Raw genomic sequence first — 22,561 nt, forward strand, 5'->3', positions numbered from 1 at the left:
TTGATGGTCACGAATTTACCGCTACAGAATGCATGCAATAAACTTTGGATAAAGATAAAAATTAATAAATAAAGTAAACGAAGTAAATGACATTAATTGTAAATGTTTGAAATATAAATGATTTGTAGAGAACCTAAAGAGTGGGCACATACTCACATTTCTCACAAACTATTTTGCTCGATGACTTGGGTACTCTAGTTCTATAGAGAATGAATGAGAATTTTGCGACCATTAATTCAAGGTTTGAGCCTGTTTTATATACTACTCCTAAAATAACCGTCGGCAACAATCGTTGGCTACATGTTTGACGCGTTTCCTACTACATGAGCTACTTTTGCTCTAACTTGCTTCCACGCGTTTTCAAAGATAAACCGTTGAAACCAAACAAAATATGGTGATAATTGCGTTGATAACCGTTGCTGAATGTTTTATCTGTCATTGTCGAAGGCTGAGACATCTCCATATCTCACTGTCTTTGGACTTGAAAATATCCTAAGTCCTTAACACTAAAAGGCGCCGACTTCAACGTCGTGTCAAAGGGTTGCTATGTGATATTTCAAGGTTTTGAACATGTTTAAAGAGAGGGTGATCCTAATCTTGTGGAACTGTTCTTGAGACTTCTCTAAGTCATTCTTGACCTCAACTCTACTTATAGGTCAGTCGAACCAACAGGTCGATACAATCAATATGTCGAATCTCTTGACTTAAGCTTTAGACACATAGTAATGTCAACGTAGCTATGACCATCAATACGTTGATTTTTCACTCAGTTAAAAATCTCAGACTAACACCTAGTAAAATGAAAATTTTGGGATGCTTTGGGTGGCTAGTTTCTCCCCAACATATAAACGATGAGGTGTCGATGCAAGAATTTACGACTCTAATTTAATATATTATAAATAGATAAATAGATTCTTGGCAAAAATTTATTGGAATAAAGTTATGAATTGTCTATTCAAGCATTGAACTGAAGTTGTGTACACAAAAGTGCTACATTTATAAAAAAATAAATCAATTGTACAATCCCAAATTAGCTGGGACACCCGTACCATTGATCCATGTTCCTTGCAAGAAAGGTTCCACAGTATAAGTGAGAGCCTCCTCCCTATTAATATTTTTGCGTCCAATCCACTTAACTCTAGCATCAGTGTTAGCACCAGCACCAACGTTGTTATACTCACCATAATACAACGTTGTTAGTGCAAAATCACCTTCCCAAGGTAACCAACCTTCAGGATGAATCAATGCACCTATGTCAGACTCCATGATAATTGTTCTTGAATATTCCTTCCATGGTCTTCCAATGTAGTTCTTGGTAGTTGGAGGAAGGTCAGCTTCTCCCTTGATCACACATTTTTGTAGAACGAATCCGGTGTTTTCTTGTTTGTCGATTCTTCCTTGTGCTGTCACAATGTTTTGTTGGTTCTCCAGCGGCTTCCTAAGGACCATTTCGCAGTTTTGGAAGACTGCTGACGCGTCACCGAAGATGAAATCGATTGTGCCTGAAATGACACAGTCGCGGTAGAATTGTCTGTGAGTTTGCGCATAGAGTGTGTCTTGGTAACCCTCAAAGTTGCAGTTGACGAATACAGTTTGATCTGCTTGGATCCTGGCGGCCACGGCTTGATGCTTTATCGCACCGGCTGTGTTTCTGAATCCCATGTCTCTTCCAACAAATCCACATCCAAGTACAACTGCATGGTGCATGGGAAAAAATATTAGGAGTTATCCAAAATAATATATAGAAAACGTCAACAACTGCAATTGCGGCCGCAAATTAAGGATTTTAGAGGTTTCTGCTAAAGCATAGCAATTGCAACCTCTAATGCAGTTGAACCAATCACATTTGCTAGTAGTTTGAGCATATCATGGTTTGCAGCCTAACCACAATAGCCATGGTTTAGGCTGTGACATCATTTATGACGACTTTGTGGCTGCGATTGAAGCTGCATCTGATTGCGATTCTTTATAATATCAAGAATCGCGATCCAAGCATGACTTAAGACCTCGAATATAGAGATATATATTGATATGCAATAAATGTATATGCATACCGAATGATGCAGTTTGGAAAGTTCTAACTCCATCGACGAAATTTTTGTTTCCGGTGACGATACTCTTTAAACCTCCATCACCATACATGGTAAGGTTCACCATTTTCTTTGTTACTGTAACCAACTCATCATACACTCCTTCTTTAACATAAACAACATACCTACATGTCCAAATTTGAAAATATATTCTTATCATAATCATGGATAAAAACACAAATTAGAACATTATTTATTATCTTTCTAAAAAAACTCTCAAAATCAAAATGGTTATTTCTTGAAATAAATTAAGCGAAAACGTGAAACTGAATCCTCAACAGCCGACTGTATGGTACAGCCTGACGTAGACGATTAGGTTAATAGAGATAAGTTTGATATCTCTCTTAATCTAATGATATACAGTCGACTGCATCATAATATATAGTCGCTCTTGAGGATCTATATTTCCGAAACAAACAAGATTATGTTATCATTAAATATCCAATAACAAATGTATTCAATAGATATTAAGTTCAAAAATATAACAACAAAAGGACCTACATACCTTCCTTCATAGGTTAATGGTATGGCAGCCAAAGCTTCAGAGATGGTTTTGAAATCTCCACTACCATCTTGCGCAACGGTGACATTAGGAGTAGGTTTCTCAGTTGATCCAACCAACTCAAGAACTGGTGCAGCCCATGGAGGAGGAGCAGCAACATCACCAACCGGAGCAGCGCCAGGAGCACCAGCAGGAGCATCGACTATTGGAGAAGCACCGGGAGCACCAAAAGGTGCAGCACCAGGCGAACCAGCAGGAGCAGCAGCACCACGAGCAGCAGCAACAGCAACGGGAGCGGGAGTTGGTGCAGTTTTACCCAAAGGTAATCTGAGTCCAGCAAGTCCACCATGGAATACATTAACAATTTGAGAAACTTGTGAAACAACAGCAAGTGAATTGCTCACAAGTTGCCTTGATTCAGTAAACATCTTCTCCAATTTTTCCTTATAATCTCCTTCGGGGAAACCATCAATGCACGTTTGTTGGTAAGATAAAACAGCACTAAGCCAGTTATTCAAATCAGCTTCTTTTGAAGCTAGTTTGGAAACATCAACTTGACCAACTTCATTGATTGAGAATCCCAATTCTTCTTTAGAAGAAGCAAACATTACTTTACAATCATCATAAGCTCCCTTTTCTTCCTCGTTAGCGAATTTCAAGTTCGAAGATTCGTTGAACGCCCTATTAATTTCATTCTGGGCGACTACCATAGAAACCATTAGAAGATCCTTTGGTTCTGTCAACTTAGGATCTTTTTTCAATGCCTCAGTAAGTGTGCTTTCACATTTTGCCTTGTAATCTGAATTGCTACATAGCATTTTCACAAGCCTGGAATATTTATCGACATGCGTGGCTTCTGAAGCTGCAGTCGGAACTTGTTTCGAATTATTGTCCAGTCCTAGTCCCGTATGTCTCACGATAACGAAAGCTGCAGCTGCTATGACACATGCTATGAGAAGGGCGGAAGTAACGCCAACCATAATTTTTTTTCTTAGGTGTGATTTGGCATTGGTTTTCCGCCTTTCAGACACGAGGTCGAAATCTTGGAACGCCATTGCAGTCTAAGGCAGAGAGAAATGCAATTTTTCTCTACCTCAGACTTAGGGAAAAAGGACAATGAAAAAGGGAACTGAATTCGTCCTAAAACGTTGTTGTTAAATATCCTTTTCCTTTTTGTCTCCATTTGTTCCATCATTCAGATATTTAAATGTTGTTTTTCTGAGAGAGAAAGAGACAACCTAGGAAATGTGGTTGAGAGACATTTATGGCTTTACTATATTTGAAACTTGTTCAAGAGCTTCACAAAATGAATGAACCATGCTCCTTTTTTCCATAACCGTACGTATATTTCTTGCGAATGCCAACTTTGTATAACATTTCGAAGTTGAAAAACGGAAAGAACAATAAAACACGGACAATCCATATGGCATTAGAACAATGTATCCATAAAATTTGCATGATGTTATTATGTGTATGAGATGTAACAGTTAATTAATGTCATTCATTGTTTGTATTAGTTTCTTCTAAATATAGCAAGTGTCTTGGTTTGCAAAATGTAAATACGTGTCGATGTTAAATATGCTATGTACATGGGAAGTGTTCTATAAAAGGAGTTTCATACAGAACACTCATTTTCTTTACACATGCGAGGTTGCGCATATTCATCACTTATATTAATTCAGTTTAATATATAGCTAAGTTACAATTTTAAGAATAAAAAACTATATTATATACAAAAGTTGGGATTAGACCTGATCCTACAAAGATAAAGATGAAAGAAGAACTAAAAATAAATTTTCTAAAAATAGAAAATGGTTATCCTACCGAATTCGAGGCTATCTTAAATAGAAAGCAAGAATTTTGGAATCTATGTTACAAAACTTCTGGAATATTTTAATTCAGATGAGTTTTTCATTTCAAATGACCTTCTCCTATGATGCGGTTTGGTTCTATCTGATTTATGACATAATCATACCATGAATAGTCCTATTCTATATTACCGTTGTTGTTTTTATTAACTGAGAATCCATATGTGAGTCATGCATGCGGTTTGTGACCAGTTCTACCACTCCATTATCTGTTGCCCGTAGTGTATCGCTAGAGATTCCTTCCTCCATGCACATGTTAGTAGGGGAATTCATTAATGTATTTAGTCCTGTCTTAGGCATGTCATTATTAGTTCAGGAGATTGACATGCATTATTGAAATTACCTTTTATCTCCACGTAAAATGGAACTATATTTTTATCTGCTAGATTCATGATTTCCGGAACCTTGCCCTTAATCTTCTTAACCAAGGTTTAAAAAAAAGTCGCGGTCGATTGCGATTACGGTCAGTACAGATATGGCGACACTAACTACGGTCGTCTCGGTGTGAATTAATCATAATTTATTCTTTAATATAAAAATGGAGATTACGTGTTAAATATAAAAATGGTGAATACGTGTTAGTATGTGATTTTCGACACTATACTAGATCTGATTTGGAAGAGTCTCAGAAACAGTTCCGCAAGATTATGACCACTCTCTTTAAAACATGTATGAAATTTCGAAAAGGTTTCCAAAAATCAACACTTCAACCAGTGTTGAGTTCGACACGCCCATCAAATGTTAGAGACTTAGTGTATTTTTAAGTATAGAAGTCGGACAAATTAAGGATGCTTCGACAACAACTATAAGAGTTGACTGAAGATTCTCGACAAAGGCAGTTAAGAGGCAGTTATCAGCATAGGTGACGGTTCAAAGCCGTTCAAACATGGAGATGCGTGGATGCTATGCAGAGGCTAGTAACCCACGTACTTGGGAACATGTTGAGTGCTGATAAAGTAATCGTTATCGACAGTTATTTTTCACTTGTATATAAGTCGAATTCTGCATAATGATTAGGGTTGCAAATTTCATTAAATTCTCTAAAGAATCCAATATTAAGTCACAATGGTTTAGATATTCGGTGGGAAATGTATGATTATGCACACCATTTTACGTTAATGCAAACACTTTACTTTTATTTTGTGAAAATTTAAAGAACAACATGAAGAAAATGGAAATATGCAGACAAAATCACATTTTTAAATACACAAACTTTTCGCAAAACACCCATGCACAAATTCTTTATTGAGATTTTTCAAGTTTAATCTCTTAAGTGAATCAAAATCGTGATTGCTTACTAAAAATACCATTAAATAAATTGACAGGCGCAATGGGACAACTTTTATGCATTTTAATTCAAGGTTTTTTTGCACAAAAATGTGTATGTTTTAGTTTAGTTGTTTTATTTTTCATATGAATGTTTGAGTGGGTATCCGTTTGAGAAGTGGCAAAGTTAAAATGGAAACAAAAATGAAAAAGAATACTTCCCTTCCGCATAATGATGCCCCAAACAAGGAAGAACAACCAATCGAAACGATAATTGGTGGTGTAGAAATGTAAGCATTTGTTCAAGTAACTGCTCCTATTATAAGCTAAATGTTTATTTCGATGGTATTTCTTGAAGTGGAGGTTTCCCTACCACATTCAGCGAGTATCCCAACTACTTCAAGGGCCACACAACCAATTTTAGGAGATCCTATGCCTTCCTTTCTCCAAAATTTCATCCTACCCCCTAGTGATAGGGAATATCCTTATCACATGCATACTGGAAGTATTGAAGACCTACAAACCAATGCATTTACATATGCAAATAATGCAATAACCATTGCATCCCTTCTCATTTCATACTTAGCATCGGGATCTGCTATAAATAATACTTGTCGAATGGCACAACCACAAGGAGGGTTAACATATATTCGTCAAGTTATGTCATCTTTAACCACTAGTTACCTCCAGTATGTGAGACAACAAATGAATGTGACTAACCACGAAATGCTTAACATGCTTACACAGCAAATCAATAATGTGTTCAATCCTTTGATTCAAAATACTAACCACAGTTACCAGCAATGGATGCACCAAATTGGTCAAATTATGATTTTTTTTGGTGCTCCTCAAGAGACTACCCAACGATTTCTAATAACCAAATGCCACAACAGGTTATACCTGTCGAACAATCCATACCCATGCACTATAACGAAAAACCCCTCTCACAACGGTTGAAAAAGGGATACCATCACGGTTGACCAACGTTGTGAGGTAGGGTATGGTTGTAAGTATGATGTTTTCCACCACGGATATCCGATCATTGTGATAAACTAGCTAGCGCGCTACCTATCACAAAGGTTATCATAAATACCTGTTGTAATATATGTAAAGACAAAGAGTCAGACAACATACGATCGCAAGTTTCGATGATGACAAAAGACCATCATACACGTCTACAAACAAATGAAACACATTACCCTTTTCTACGTTTGTCTAAACCTATTATAATGATCAAAAACATATGTGGACAAAGTGTAATCATGACGAAATGCATGAAAATCACAAAACACGGTTTTATGCAGATTTGAAGGCCTTGAGTCGACCATAGAGGTCAGCTCAAAGCTCACGGGTCAGCGCAAAGCTCAGCAGAACTGAGATTGGTCAGCGCATGCTCCTTTGCGTCGACCATAAGGGTCGGCGCATAACTCACGGGTCAGCGCAAAAACTCCTTGCGTCGACCAGAAGTCAGCGCATGGCTTAATGAAGTAATCCTGGGTCAGCGCATGGAACCATGAGTCGACCATAGGGGTCGGCGCATCACTCACGGCTCAGCGCACGCCGACCTATGGTCGACCACTCGTGCGTAAACTCAGTTTTCTGAGTTATTTCCACTGTTTGAAATTCTGTTATTTTTAATTGGTTTTGTCTGTTACTATATATCGAAGTTAAAACACTTTTATTAACTAACATTTGCTAATTGAGTTCAAGTGTTCAAGGAAACAAGAAAGAGTGAAAAAGGTGTCCAAGACTCATCATCTTCATCTTCAACATTTCACAACTCATCATCTGCAAACAATTACTTTTGATGTGGTTCGTGATCGAGCAAAGGTGATAAGGTTCGAAGCTGTGATCGAAGAATCCAGTTCGAGTTGAAGCTTGTGGCAGGTTCTTTCTTGAATAAAACCGTTAGGGTTTTGTCCTCCAATACGGGTTTGTGTTTGGGGGTTTTTGCACGAATCGCTTCATCAATATTCAGCCGAGCGAAGGTGATTGAGAAGAGGAAGTCTTCATCAGTCTAGTAGCGGATTCGGTGGCATTGAAGTGAAGGATTCGGGTTCGACTCGTTGTGTTTGAGATCAGCCGGGCCGAGGGTTTGAAGAACGGAAGATTCTTCAACAAAGGGGCTGGAATCGGAGGTCTAGCATCAACGATCGAAGGTCTTGATTCATCTTGAATCAAGGAGCAAGGATAGGAAGCATCATTCAACACATTGGAAGTTCTGTTGTTTACATGCTTTGCAATCCTTGTATAAACGATTAAATTTCACAGGTGATATCTAATTAATCATCTCAATTCTATTTTTAGAATTGAGGGCAGACGTACCCCGAAGCGAGGACGGCGGGGGAACTGCCTCATCAAATCTCTGTCTTCTTTAATTTTCTGCATAAGTGCTTTTCAGCTTAAAAATTAAGTGATTTTAGTTTAAGCAATTTTCCCAAACTTTGATATAAGTTGAGTAAGAAACTAAAACTGCTGTTTGAATACAAAGTACAATAGTATATTGTACTAGATAAATTTGAATTACTTACTCAACTCAAATATCTCTTGGAGTGTATGCACACCAAGTGTTTGTAAATTTGCATAAGCCAAAGTTGTCTTAAGTTTGCACTCAGTTTAATTTGGTATTTTGGATCATTGGAACTAGGCTTGCTAGTTAGTGAAATATATCAATTGAGTGTGCTAATAGTGTAGTAATTAGTATTTCTTTTTATCTCTAATCCATTAGCTTAAACGCATATCCGGTTTTCCAATAACGGTTCGTTTTAGACTAAAATTTTCCTAGGCTGCTTCCGCATTTAAAACAAATTTTCAAAACCAATTTTCTTTCAAATTGGTAGCGCCGACTCAAGTTTTTAATTGGGATCTATTCAACCCCCCCTTCTAGATCCGTGCCATAGTCTAACAAGTGGTATCAGGAGCTCCGGTTCACTCCGTGCTTCAAAATACAACGTTGATAGAAAATGGCTAACGAACCTAAAGGGGCTTACAATAGAGCTCCAGTTTTCAATGGTGAAAATTATAGTTATTGGAAAGACTGTATGCGGGTGCACATAAATTCCATAGATAGAAAAATATGGAATGTTATTCTCAATGGTCCAATTCAAATAACCATGACCAATGAGAACAACGAAGTGGTGCCTAAGCCCGAAGCACAATGGATCGATGATGATGAAAAGAAATACAATTATGATTGGAAAGCCAAAAACATCCTAATCTCCTCATTAGGTGTAGATGAATACTATCGTGTATCCCATTGTCCTACTGCTAAGGCCATGTGGGATTCACTACAAATTGCCCATGAGGGGACAAATGATGTTAAATTGGCTAGAATCAATACACTAACACAAGAGTTTGATCTCTTTTTCATGGAGCAAGGGGAAACCATTGCCGACATGCAAAAGAGATTCACTCATCTCATCAATCGATTACATTCACTTGGTAGGCCTGTTTCCAATGATATCACTACTAATAAGATCTTAAAAGATGTCTTAACAGGGAATGGCAGCCGAAAGTGACCGCCATAAAAGAGGCAAATGATCTTACCACATTGGACTTGACAACATTGTTCGGTAAACTACAAGAGCACGAACAAGTTCTCTTAAGCCTGGAACAACACGAAAATAAAGACAAGAAAGACAAAGCAAAGGTGAGTGAAAAGAAATCAATAGCTCTAAAGACTTCCTCCTCAAAGTCTCAAGCAAAAGAGCAAAGTGATTATTCATCGAGTGACGAAGAAGAAGAAGACAAGAGTGGAGATATGGGGCTGTTCGTCAAACGCTACAACCGTTACGTGAGAAAGAACGGCATCCAACATTCCGAGAAGAACTTGGTAAACTTCCGGAAGCAATCTAGGTTCTCCAAAAATGATGACTCAAAAGGAAAAACAACTAGAGGGTCGTGCTATAAGTGTGGAAAGCCGGGTCACTACAAACCGGATTGTCCTATGAACAAAAAGACAAAAGAAAAAGATTCATACAAATCACACAAGAAACCATCAAAGCCAAGGAGAGCATACATAGCTTGGGAAAGCGATAGCGACTCCTCCGATGATGAAAGTTCTAGTGATGAAGATGAAAATGCAAATCTATGTCTTTCTGCTCATCAAAAGAACAAAAAGAAACAGGTACGACATGCTAAATATGAAAAATCCTCTAGTATGTCTCATCATGAATTGCAAACTGCTTTTGATACTTTACACTATGAAGCGAAAGAGGCCTTTAAAAGGCTTGCCTCAAATAAGAAATTTTTTTCTCATTTGGAACATAAAATTCAAGAGTCCGAACGGAAACTTGAGGCACTTAAAGCTTCCATAGTGGAAAGCACAAAAACAAGTTATGAGGACCTTAAAAGTAGAATGATGAACTTTGGGTGTGATACTTGTTACATTTGGCAAGGTGAAGTAAGAAACCTAAAAGCCAAACTTGACAAGGCTCTTGAGCCCAAGATTACTTTTGCTATCAACAAATCTAATTTTCGAAAAAGTATGGTTAATCCATATCAAAAATATAAATATGTTATAAAAGATGAAGATAGCAAAAGCAATCCAAATGTAACTTTCTCTTGTCTCTATTGTTGCAAGAAAGGCCATTCCATTGCTAAATGTAGATTTAGGAGGTTTTTAGTTCCTAAAGGCATTTATCAATGGATGCCCAAATGCAACCATTTCGTTCCTCACCACTTAGGACCCAATAAGCAATTGGGTACCTTCTCTTGTTAATTATCTTGTCACAGGTACAATGCCTCGAGACTACCGAGAGAAGATGGTTTCTCGACAGTGGATGCTCAAGGCACATGTCAGGTGACATATCTCTCTTCATTGACTTTGTTGCTAAGAAGAAGGGATATGTAACTTATGGTGATAACAACCGTGGAGCAATACTTGGTAAAGGTAGTGTAGGTAATCCCTCCTCTACTACTATTTCTGATGTTTTGCTTGTCGAAGGTCTTAAACACAATCTACTTAGCATCAGTCAATTATGTGACAAAGGATACAATGTATCGCTTTCAAAAGATTGTTGCAAAATTGTACATAATGATGATAAGAAGAGCATGTTTAATGGTCTTCGTGTGAACAATGTCTATATGCTTGACTTAAATGAAGTATCGTTAACAAGTGACAAATGCCTTGTAACAATGAGTGAAGATTCATGGTTATGGCATAGGCGTTTAGCACATGTTAACTTTGACTTACTCAACAAAGTAGTCTCAAAAGATCTAGTCCTAGGTCTTCCCAAAATTAAGTTCACCAAGGATCATCTTTGTGATGCTTGTCAAAAGGGGAAGCAAACGAGGATCTCTTTTAAATCCAAAAATATCGTTTCAACAACGAGACCTCTCGAGCTTCTCCATATGGATTTATTTGGGCCATCTAGGATTAAAAGTCTAGGAGGAAACTATTACGGTTTCGTAATAGTGGATGACTTTTCTCGATTTTGTTGGACTATTTTCTTAGTAAGTAAGAGTGACACATTCGCCGCCTTTGAACGATTTGCTAAGCTTTCCCAAAATAAACTAAATACAAACATTGTTGCAATTAGAAGCGATCATGGAGGTGAATTTGAAAACCACTTATTTGAAGAATATTGCGGTAACCATGGTATTGATCATAACTTCTCCGCTCCACGTACTCCTCAACAAAATGGGGTTGTGGAGCGTAAAAATCGAATTTTGGAAGAATTGGGAAGAACAATGATCAATGAAAGTGGCTTACCGAAATATTTTTGGGCTGACGCCATTAGTACGGCTTGTTACGTTCTGAATAGGGTGCTCATTCGCCCCATTCTAAACAAAACACCGTATGAACTTTTAAAAGGGCGAAAGCCAAATGTTTCTCACTTACATGTCTTTGGTTGCAAATGTTTTGTATTGAACAATGGAAAGGAAAACTTAGGGAAATTCGATTCCAAGGCCGACGAAGGTATCTTCCTCGGGTACTCCCAATCTAGCAAAGCATATAGAATATACAACAAGCGATTACTTACTGTAGAAGAGTCTGTACATGTCACTTTTGATGAATCCAATCCGAGAAATGTAAGAAAGGGTAGTGTTTTACATGGTGCAGGTACATCTACTGAAGACATACTCAAAGGTGGCGAGCCGGGGATTGATCAACCCGACATAGTCAAAATTGAGGAGGACAAAGATGTACACCATGAGGAAACCGAGGTAGTTCATCCGCCTTCAAACGATGATCTTCCTCAAGCTTGGAAGTCTTCCAAAGACCATCCAATAGACAACATTCTCGGGGACATATCAAAGGGTGTAACAACTCGATCTAAGCTAAGTAACTTCTGTTATCACTTCGCTTTCGTTTCGCAGATAGAACCTAAAAACCCTAAAGAAGCCCTACTCGATGAACACTGGTTTTTATCAATGCAGGAGGAACTTAATCAGTTCACCAGAAATGAGGTTTGGGACCTCGTCCCTCCTCCGCGAGATCATCGAGTAATCGGCACCCGATGGGTGTTTAGGAACAAGCTGGACGAAAACGGGGTAATAACCCGTAATAAGGCGCGTTTAGTCGCGCAATGGTATAACCAAGAGGAAGGCATCGACTATGAGGAAACTTATGCGCCGGTTGTAACACCCCGATAAAATATGATAATTATTTAATTTAAGTTTAATAGTGTATTATGATGATAATATGAATGAGAGGGTATTATTTTTCAAAATAAAAGATAAACCCTTCATATATATTATTATTAGTATATTTATTAATTTAATTAAATAATTGGAATATTATTGGATTATTATTATTGGAATAATAAAGTTGGAATCAGTAAAGAGTCCCATTTGGTAAAAAGGTTTTACACGTGAAAACAGAGAAGAAACTGAGAAAGGGAGAAGAAGAGGCTAGGGCTCAAGAGGAGAATTCACGATTGTTGAAGGTCAAAGAAGGATTTGCCGGATTAACTCAGGTAAGGGGGGTTTATCGTCGTTTAATGGGTATTATGGGTTAACATGTAATGGGTAGTAATAAGCCATTGAATCGACTCTAATTAGGATGATGAATGTTGCAAATTGTGAACTTATGGATGGATGAGATATGGGTTTATAATTGAAGAAAATTCGTAGGAATTAGATGTAATAAGGTTAGAAATTGTGAAATTGAATGGGTATGATCTGTGTTAGATAATATGAACGAATGCTGTGTAAAAATTGGACTGTGGGAGGTTGGATCTGAGAAATCTCGTAGCAGAGAAAACCCATAGCAGATCTGGAATTTGGTTTCTGGTCATACGCGTATGACACTAGGCCATACGCGTATGAGATGGCCTGGTACGCGTATGGGGTGAGGCCATACGCGTATGAATGAAGAAGATGATGTTCTAACGTAGTTTTGTCTCTGTTGGTACGCGTATGGGAGAAGTGGTACGCGTATCATACGCGTATGAGACAGGCTATACGCGTATGGGCTTGGCTAGGAAATGTGCCATACGCGTATGGGCATGAGTCATACGCGTATGGGCAGAAGTTTGATTTTTCTGAGCTGTTGTTGTGCAGTTTTGGTCGTTTCAGCTGAGTGATGAAATTTAGCTGATGTATGATGTAGTAGGGATCATTTCCCGTTGTTTTGAGCAGTATAGGTATTAGTAGAGTGTGCTAATACTGTGATTTATTATTTGGCATGACATGATATGATTATGTGATAAATATGCTGATGATGTATGATGATATGCATAATGCTGTGAATATATCTATTATGAATGCAATTGTGGATGGATTGTTTATGGCTTAGAGTGTGAGCATATGTCCATTGTGGATTGTTGTTGATGTTTGCATGCTAGGTGATTTAGCGTGCATAGCATGGCCTTTATGGTGGTAGCTAATTCCCATGGTGAGGAATTAGTGAGTGAGTCACTAGGTCTCAAATGAGTGGGACTAGTGAGCTTGGTAGCCGTATCTGGGTTTGATCGGTGAGGTTGAACTATGTGTTCACGAATAGTCGGTACCGCATGCATGGAGTCTCATTTCATAATGTATGTATGGCGTATAATATGAATGGATGTATTCCAATATTATACGTGTGTGTTGTGGTTGTGTTGAGTATGATTATGAGTTGATGTTGCCGTTGCTGAATGTGTGATATGATTAGGGTGATGAATGTGTTAATTTACTTAACATTACATGATATTTTATAATGCTTATTATATCGATTGAGGAACTCACCCTTACAACTATGTTTCAGGTAACGAGCAGTGATTGAGTAGAAGCTAGTGCTTGGAGTCTAGTGTAGTTCCTTAGTGGGTCATGCTCTGGTATATGTAACATCGGGACGGGATGTTTTACTTTGTTTTCATTGTTGATTGTTGAACAATTTTACATGTAATGTGTTACATGGTTCGAATGTTGTTAAATTTCTATCCGCTGCGAATTGTGCAATGTTTTATTTTGATTAATAAATGAGCATGACAAGTTATTTTGATGATTGGTGTGAAGTGTCAAGTGTGACACCCTGAAATTGCATATCTACTCTGATTTATATTTTGTTGTTTTAATTAATTATTGGGGTATTTTAGAAGGGTGTTACATTAGTGGTATCAGAGCATAATCGGTCGAGTCGAGTCGTAATTATTCTGTTTCCCTGTATGTGATAGGTGTTGTGTAACCCTATCAGTACTTATTGTTTTAGCTTGTTGGATTAACTCAGACATGGCTGGAAGAGGTAGAGATGATGCTGCGATTGCTGAGGCTCTGGGTATGCTAGCTGGAGTACTTGGAGGGAATCCGAATGTTGTGGGATTGGGAGCTGCTCGTCAACTGAGTGAGTTTCAGAGGAACAATCCTCCAATGTTCAAGGGAGCATACGATCCAGATGGTGCTCAGAAGTGGTTGAAGGAGATCGAGAGGATCTTCCGAGTGACTGAGTGTGCCGATAACCAGAAGGTCAGGTTCGGTACGCATATGCTGTCCGAGGAAGCAGACGATTGGTGGGTTGCTGCCCGCACTGAGTTGGAAGCTGCTGGGAGTGCTGAGATCACGTGGGCAGTGTTCAGAGAGAGATTCCTGAGGAAGTACTTTCCAGAGGATGTCAGAGGAAAGAAAGAGATAGAGTTCTTAGAATTGAAGCAGGGCAACCGGTCTGTTACTGAGTATGCTGCTAAATTCACAGAGCTGTCGAAGTATTACACTCCCTATGATGAGGCTACTGGGAAATTTTCAAAATGTGTGAAGTTTGAGAACGGGTTACGTCCCGAGATCAAGCAGGCTATTGGGTATCAGCGGATTAGAGTGTTTTCTGACTTGGTTGACTGTTGCAGGATTTTTGAACAGGATACCAAGGCCAGAGCGGAGAGCTATCAGCAGAGGGTTGATAGGAAAGGCAAGAATCAGAATGATTGTGGGAAACCGTATGCAGCTGGCAAAGGTTTCCAGAGACAGAGTGGGATGAAGAGACCTAGTGGGGGAGACTCCAGTGCCCCTGCTAAGTGTTACAGATGTGGTCAGGCTGGACATCGTATCCATGAGTGTACCAGTACTAAGAAGAAGTGTTTCAAGTGTGGCAAAGGTGGTCACTTGGCTGCAGAGTGCCGGTTGAAGACTATGACTTGTTTCAACTGTGGAGAGGTGGGTCATATCAGTCCACAGTGTACTAAGCCGAAGAAAGAGAACCAGTCGGGAGGCAAGGTCTTTGCTTTATCGGGTTCTGAGACTTCTGCAGATGATCGTTTGATCCGAGGTACGTGTTATATTAATGGCTTTCCTCTTGTAGCTATTATTGACACAGGTGCGACTCATTCCTTTATATCTTTGGATTGTGCGGTGAAACTTAAATTAGAGATATCTGAGATGCATGGGAGTATGGTGATTGATACTCCTGCGAAGGGTTCAGTGACTACTACTTCAGTTTGTTTAAATTGTCCTTTGAGTATTTTTGGTAGAGACTTTGGGATGGACCTCGTGTGTCTTCCACTAGTGCAGATTGATGTTATCCTGGGTATGAACTGGTTGGTGTTTAACCGAGTTTATATCAACTGTTTTGATAAGACTGTGATTTTTCCTGAGATTGAGGAAGGAAGGAGTTTGTTTCTATCAGCAATGCAGGTGAATGAGGCAGTAGCAGATGGGGCAGAGTTGTTTATGCTGTTAGCGACTTTGGAGGCTAAAGATAAACTGGTGATTTGCGATCTAGCCGTGGTGTGTGATTTTCCTGACGTGTTTCCTGAAGAAGTGAATGAATTACCGCCAGAGCGTGAAGTTGAGTTCTCGATTGATTTGGTATCTGGTACTAGGCCGATATCGATGGCTCCGTACCGTATGTCTGCTGTTGAGTTAACTGAATTGAAGAGTCAGCTGGAAGATCTGTTGGATAAGAAATTTATTCGTCCGAGTGTGTCACCGTGGGGCGCACCAGTGTTATTGGTTAAGAAGAAAGAAAGTACTATGAGGTTGTGTGTAGACTACAGGCAACTGAATAAAGTGACGATCAAGAATCGGTATCCTTTGCCGAGGATTGATGATTTGATGGATCAGTTGGTTGGTGCGAGTGTGTTCAGCAAAATAGATTTGAGATCGGGGTATCATCAGATACGTGTGAAAATTGAAGATATTCAGAAGACTGCTTTCAGAACAAGGTATGGACATTATGAGTATTCTGTAATGCCTTTTGGTGTGACTAATGCGCCTGGGGTATTTATGGAGTATATGAATAGGATTTTCCATCCGTACCTAGACAAGTTTGTTTTGGTGTTTATTGACGATATTTTGGTGTATTCGAAATCTGAAGAAGAGCATGCTGAACATTTGAGAGTGGTTTTAGGAGTTCTACGAGAAAAGAAGTTATTTGCTAAACTGTCCAAGTGTGAATTTTGGTTAGAAGAGGTTAGTTTTCTTGGTCATGTGGTTTCAAGAGGTGGTGTTGCTGTTGATCCTTCTAAGATAGAAGCGGTGTCTAAGTGGGAAGCTCCGAAGTCAGTTTCTGAGATAAGGAGTTTTCTTGGACTTGCTGGTTATTATAGGAAATTCATTGAGGGATTTTCTAAGTTGGCGTTACCGTTGACGATGTTGACTAGAAAGGGGCAAGCGTTTGTTTGGGACTCAACATGTGAAGAAGGTTTCCAAGAGTTAAAGAGAAGGTTAACTACTGCTCCTATTCTGATATTACCAAGTCCGTCGGAACCATTTGAGGTTTACTGTGATGCTTCATTGTTGGGTTTGGGTGGTGTTTTGATGCAGAATAAGCAGGTTGTAGCTTATGTTTCGAGACAACTGAAGGTTCATGAGAGGAACTATCCGACACACGATTTAGAGTTGGCAGCTGTGGTATTTGTTCTGAAGTTATGGAGGCATTACTTGTACGGGTCAAGATTTGAGGTTTTCAGTGACCATAAAAGTTTAAAGTATCTGTTTGATCAGAAAGAGCTGAATATGAGACAGAGGAGATGGTTAGAGTTTCTGAAGGATTATGACTTTGGTTTGAATTACCATCCGGGTAAAGCAAACGTAGTGGCTGATGCATTGAGTCGGAAATCATTGCATATGTCTATGTTAATGGTTAAGGAATTGGATTTAATTGAGCAGTTTAGAGACTTGAGTTTGGTGTGTGAGAGTACTCACAATAGTGTTAAATTGGGAATGTTGAAGTTAACGAGTGGTATTCTGGATGAGATTAGAGAGGGTCAGAAATCCGATGTGCTTTTGGTTGATAAGTTGACTCTAGTGAATCAAGGTCAGGGTGGTGAATTCAGAGTTGATGAGAATGGTGTTTTGAAATTTGGTAATCGGGTGTGTATTCCGGATGTTACCGAACTTAAGAAGAGTATTCTTGAGGAAGGACATTGTAGTGGCCTGAGTATTCATCCTGGGGCTACGAAGATGTATCATGATTTGAAAAAGTTATTTTGGTGGTCGGGAATGAAAAGAGAAATTGCGAGTTTTGTTTATTCTTGTTTGACTTGTCAGAAGTCAAAGATTGAGCATCAGAAGCCGTCTGGGCTAATGCAACCGTTGGCTATTCCAGAGTGGAAGTGGGATAGTATCAGTATGGATTTTGTTTCTGGTTTACCGAGGACAATTAAGAATTTTGAAGCTATTTGGGTGATTGTTGACAAATTGACAAAATCGGCTCATTTCATTCCGATCAAGATGGATTATCCGTTAGAGAGATTAGCTGAGTTGTATATTGAGAAAATTGTAAGTTTGCATGGTATTCCGTCGAGTATTGTTTCGGACAGAGATCCTAGATTTACATCGAAGTTCTGGGAAGGTTTGCAGAGGGCTTTGGGAACTAAGCTGAGATTGAGTTCTGCATATCATCCGCAGACTGATGGTCAGACTGAGAGGACGATTCAGTCACTGGAGGATCTTTTGAGGGCTTGTGTTTTGGAAAAGGGAGGTGCTTGGGATTGTTATTTACCTTTGATTGAGTTTACCTACAACAATAGTTTTCATTCAAGCATTGGTATGGCACCGTTTGAAGCTTTGTATGGTAGGAGATGTCGGACACCTTTATGTTGGTATGAGTCCGGTGAGAGTGCTGTGGTTGGACCGGAGATTGTTCAACAAACTACGGAAAAGATTAAGATGATTCAGGAGAAGATGAGGATTGCTCAGAGTCGTCAGAAGAGTTATCACGACAAGAGGAGGAAGTCACTTGAGTTTCAAGAGGGAGATCATGTGTTTCTTCGTGTTACTCCGATAACTGGGGTTGGTCGAGCTTTGAAGTCGAAGAAGTTGACACCTCGATTTATTGGTCCTTATCAGATTTTGGAGAGGATAGGGGAGGTAGCCTATCGTATCGCTTTACCGCCGTCACTTGCGAATTTGCATGAGGTTTTTCATGTGTCTCAGTTGAGGAGGTACATTCCTGATCCGTCGCATGTGGTCCAAGTAGATGAGGTACAGGTGAGAGATAACCTGACTGTTGAGACATCACCTATGAGGATCGAGGATCGAGAGTTGAAGCAGTTGCGGGGTAAAGAGATTGCTTTGGTAAAGGTAGCTTGGGGAGGACCAGCGGGTGGCAATGTGACTTGGGAACTTGAGAGTCAGATAAAGGAGTCTTATCCGGAGTTATTCGCTTGAGGTATGTTTTCGAGGACGAAAACTCTTTTAGTGGGGGAGAGTTGTAACACCCCGATAAAATATGATAATTATTTAATTTAAGTTTAATAGTGTATTATGATGATAATATGAATGAGAGGGTATTATTTTTCAAAATAAAAGATAAACCCTTCATATATATTATTATTAGTATATTTATTAATTTAATTAAATAATTGGAATATTATTGGATTATTATTATTGGAATAATAAAGTTGGAATCAGTAAAGAGTCCCATTTGGTAAAAAGGTTTTACACGTGAAAACAGAGAAGAAACTGAGAAAGGGAGAAGAAGAGGCTAGGGCTCAAGAGGAGAATTCACGATTGTTGAAGGTCAAAGAAGGATTTGCCGGATTAACTCAGGTAAGGGGGGTTTATCGTCGTTTAATGGGTATTATGGGTTAACATGTAATGGGTAGTAATAAGCCATTGAATCGACTCTAATTAGGATGATGAATGTTGCAAATTGTGAACTTATGGATGGATGAGATATGGGTTTATAATTGAAGAAAATTCGTAGGAATTAGATGTAATAAGGTTAGAAATTGTGAAATTGAATGGGTATGATCTGTGTTAGATAATATGAACGAATGCTGTGTAAAAATTGGACTGTGGGAGGTTGGATCTGAGAAATCTCGTAGCAGAGAAAACCCATAGCAGATCTGGAATTTGGTTTCTGGTCATACGCGTATGACACTAGGCCATACGCGTATGAGATGGCCTGGTACGCGTATGGGGTGAGGCCATACGCGTATGAATGAAGAAGATGATGTTCTAACGTAGTTTTGTCTCTGTTGGTACGCGTATGGGAGAAGTGGTACGCGTATCATACGCGTATGAGACAGGCTATACGCGTATGGGCTTGGCTAGGAAATGTGCCATACGCGTATGGGCATGAGTCATACGCGTATGGGCAGAAGTTTGATTTTTCTGAGCTGTTGTTGTGCAGTTTTGGTCGTTTCAGCTGAGTGATGAAATTTAGCTGATGTATGATGTAGTAGGGATCATTTCCCGTTGTTTTGAGCAGTATAGGTATTAGTAGAGTGTGCTAATACTGTGATTTATTATTTGGCATGACATGATATGATTATGTGATAAATATGCTGATGATGTATGATGATATGCATAATGCTGTGAATATATCTATTATGAATGCAATTGTGGATGGATTGTTTATGGCTTAGAGTGTGAGCATATGTCCATTGTGGATTGTTGTTGATGTTTGCATGCTAGGTGATTTAGCGTGCATAGCATGGCCTTTATGGTGGTAGCTAATTCCCATGGTGAGGAATTAGTGAGTGAGTCACTAGGTCTCAAATGAGTGGGACTAGTGAGCTTGGTAGCCGTATCTGGGTTTGATCGGTGAGGTTGAACTATGTGTTCACGAATAGTCGGTACCGCATGCATGGAGTCTCATTTCATAATGTATGTATGGCGTATAATATGAATGGATGTATTCCAATATTATACGTGTGTGTTGTGGTTGTGTTGAGTATGATTATGAGTTGATGTTGCCGTTGCTGAATGTGTGATATGATTAGGGTGATGAATGTGTTAATTTACTTAACATTACATGATATTTTATAATGCTTATTATATCGATTGAGGAACTCACCCTTACAACTATGTTTCAGGTAACGAGCAGTGATTGAGTAGAAGCTAGTGCTTGGAGTCTAGTGTAGTTCCTTAGTGGGTCATGCTCTGGTATATGTAACATCGGGACGGGATGTTTTACTTTGTTTTCATTGTTGATTGTTGAACAATTTTACATGTAATGTGTTACATGGTTCGAATGTTGTTAAATTTCTATCCGCTGCGAATTGTGCAATGTTTTATTTTGATTAATAAATGAGCATGACAAGTTATTTTGATGATTGGTGTGAAGTGTCAAGTGTGACACCCTGAAATTGCATATCTACTCTGATTTATATTTTGTTGTTTTAATTAATTATTGGGGTATTTTAGAAGGGTGTTACACCGGTTGCCCGACTCGAGGCTATACGCCTTCTCCTTGCTTTCGCTTGTGCGAAAGACTTTAAGCTATTCCAAATGGATGTCAAGAGTGCATTCCTTAACGGTCACATAAATGAAGAGGTTTATGTCGCACAACCTCCGGGTTTCGAATCCCATGAGTATCCTGATCATGTCTATAAACTAAAAAGAGCTTTGTATGGCCTCAAACAAGCTCCTAGAGCTTGGTATGAGAGACTAAGCAAATTCTTACTCGATCAAAAATTCTCAAGAGGAAAGGTTGACACAACCCTCTTCATTAAACGTCAAGGAAAGCACTTGATATTAGTGCAAATTTATGTAGATGATATCATATTTGGATCTACTAACATGAATCTTGTGAGAGAGTTTTCTGACCTTATCTAGGGCGAATTCGAGATGAGTATGATGGGGGAGCTCACATACTTTCTCGGTCTGCAAATCAAACAGCTCAAAGAAGGAACTTTCGTGAGCCAGACAAAGTACTGTTTGGACCTTATCAAGAGATTTGACATGGCAAAAGCTAAGGCCATAGACACCCCCATGCCTACGTGTACAAACTTGAACAAAGATGAAGACGGTAAGGAAGTAGATGTAAAACGGTATAGAGGTATGATTGGTTCACTCCTTTATCTTACTGCTTCTCGTCCCGATATTATGTTTAGCGTATGCATGTGCGCAAGATATCAATCATGTCCCAAGGAATCCCATTTAAAAGCCGTCAAACGCATACTTCGATACCTATCCGGTACTCCGAAGTATGGACTATGGTATTCCAAAGGTAATGATTGTTCATTGGTAGGTTTTTCCGATTCCGACTTTGCCGGTTGCAAATCGGATAGGAAGAGCACCAGTGGCACTTGTCACTTATTTTCAAACTCTTTGGTCAGTTGGCATAGCAAGAAACAGGTTTCTGTTGCGTTGTCAACCGCCGAAGCGGAATACGTTGCCGCCGGTAGTTGTTGTGCCCAAATCCTATGGATTAAGCAACAACTATTGGATTTTAACCTCAAACTTGAACGAATTCCCATTTTTTGTGACAATACAAGTGCCATTAACCTAACCAAGAATCCTGTGCTACATTCTCGCACCAAACATATCGAAATACGACACCACTTTCTTCGGGATCATGTAGAGAAAGGTGACATTGTGTTTGAACATATCAATACTGAAAATCAACTAGCGGACATTTTCATAAAGCCGCTAGCCACTGAACCTTTCTTTCATATCCGCCGAGAACTTGGCATTCTCGATATTTCGGAACGGGCACTATAATCTGCTGTTTTACCTTATTCCATATAAGACTTTAATCTTGTACCTCTAACCAATCTATGTTGTTGTAAGCACAAGTCTACCGTTCACTAAGTCACTCCGGCATTGAGGTGATACTGTTCCTCTCTTTCTCTCTTTGCAAAATCTCATGACTACAATAGTTATATCTCATAATGATGTTGTTTATATATATATATATATATATATATATATATATATATATATATATATATATATATATATATATATATATATATATATATATATATATATATATATTATCTCTCTTTGGATGTTTATTTCTGTATGCTGTGTTAATTATGCATCAAACCTGTCATCACATGTGGCAAATAGTGAAAAAAATTGAAATTTGGACTGTATGAGTCGACCGCAACAGGGCTATGGTCGACGCAAGCAAATTAATTTCTGCATTTTCTCAAAAACCAAACAGTATGCGTCGACGCATACAGGGCTATGGTCGACGCATCGCTCGAAAATTTCGTTTTTCTGCAGAAAAATTTAAATCGTTT

At 38.9% G+C, this 22,561-nt stretch overlaps 1 protein-coding gene across 1 annotated transcript; it reads right to left on the bottom strand.

Moving 5' to 3' along the window:
• Positions 1–942: 942 nt before the first annotated feature.
• LOC127136338 (putative pectinesterase/pectinesterase inhibitor 45) lies at positions 943–3,750 on the bottom strand. Its single transcript, XM_051062916.1, has 3 exons — positions 2,596–3,750; positions 2,055–2,215; positions 943–1,694 (listed from the first exon to the last, which is right to left on the bottom strand). Exons 1-3 carry the CDS (start codon positions 3,645–3,647, stop codon positions 1,012–1,014), a joined length of 1,896 nt encoding a protein of 631 aa, XP_050918873.1. The 5' UTR covers positions 3,648–3,750; the 3' UTR covers positions 943–1,011.
• Positions 3,751–22,561: the final 18,811 nt, after the last annotated feature.

The sequence above is a fragment of the Lathyrus oleraceus genome, chromosome 1 (genome assembly GCF_024323335.1).
Source record: "Lathyrus oleraceus cultivar Zhongwan6 chromosome 1, CAAS_Psat_ZW6_1.0, whole genome shotgun sequence".
Lineage (NCBI taxonomy): Eukaryota > Viridiplantae > Streptophyta > Magnoliopsida > Fabales > Fabaceae > Lathyrus > Lathyrus oleraceus.

Coding starts and splice junctions, on each gene's coding strand:
- LOC127136338 (XM_051062916.1), bottom strand. CDS start 3,647: ATGGCGTTCCAAGATTTCGACCTCGTGTCTGAAAGGCGGAAAACCAAT. Junction 2,216..2,595: donor CCATTAACCTATGAAGGAAG/GTATGTAGGTCC, acceptor TTGGACATGTAG/GTATGTTGTTTATGTTAAAG. Junction 1,695..2,054: donor TTTCCAAACTGCATCATTCG/GTATGCATATAC, acceptor TGCACCATGCAG/TTGTACTTGGATGTGGATTT.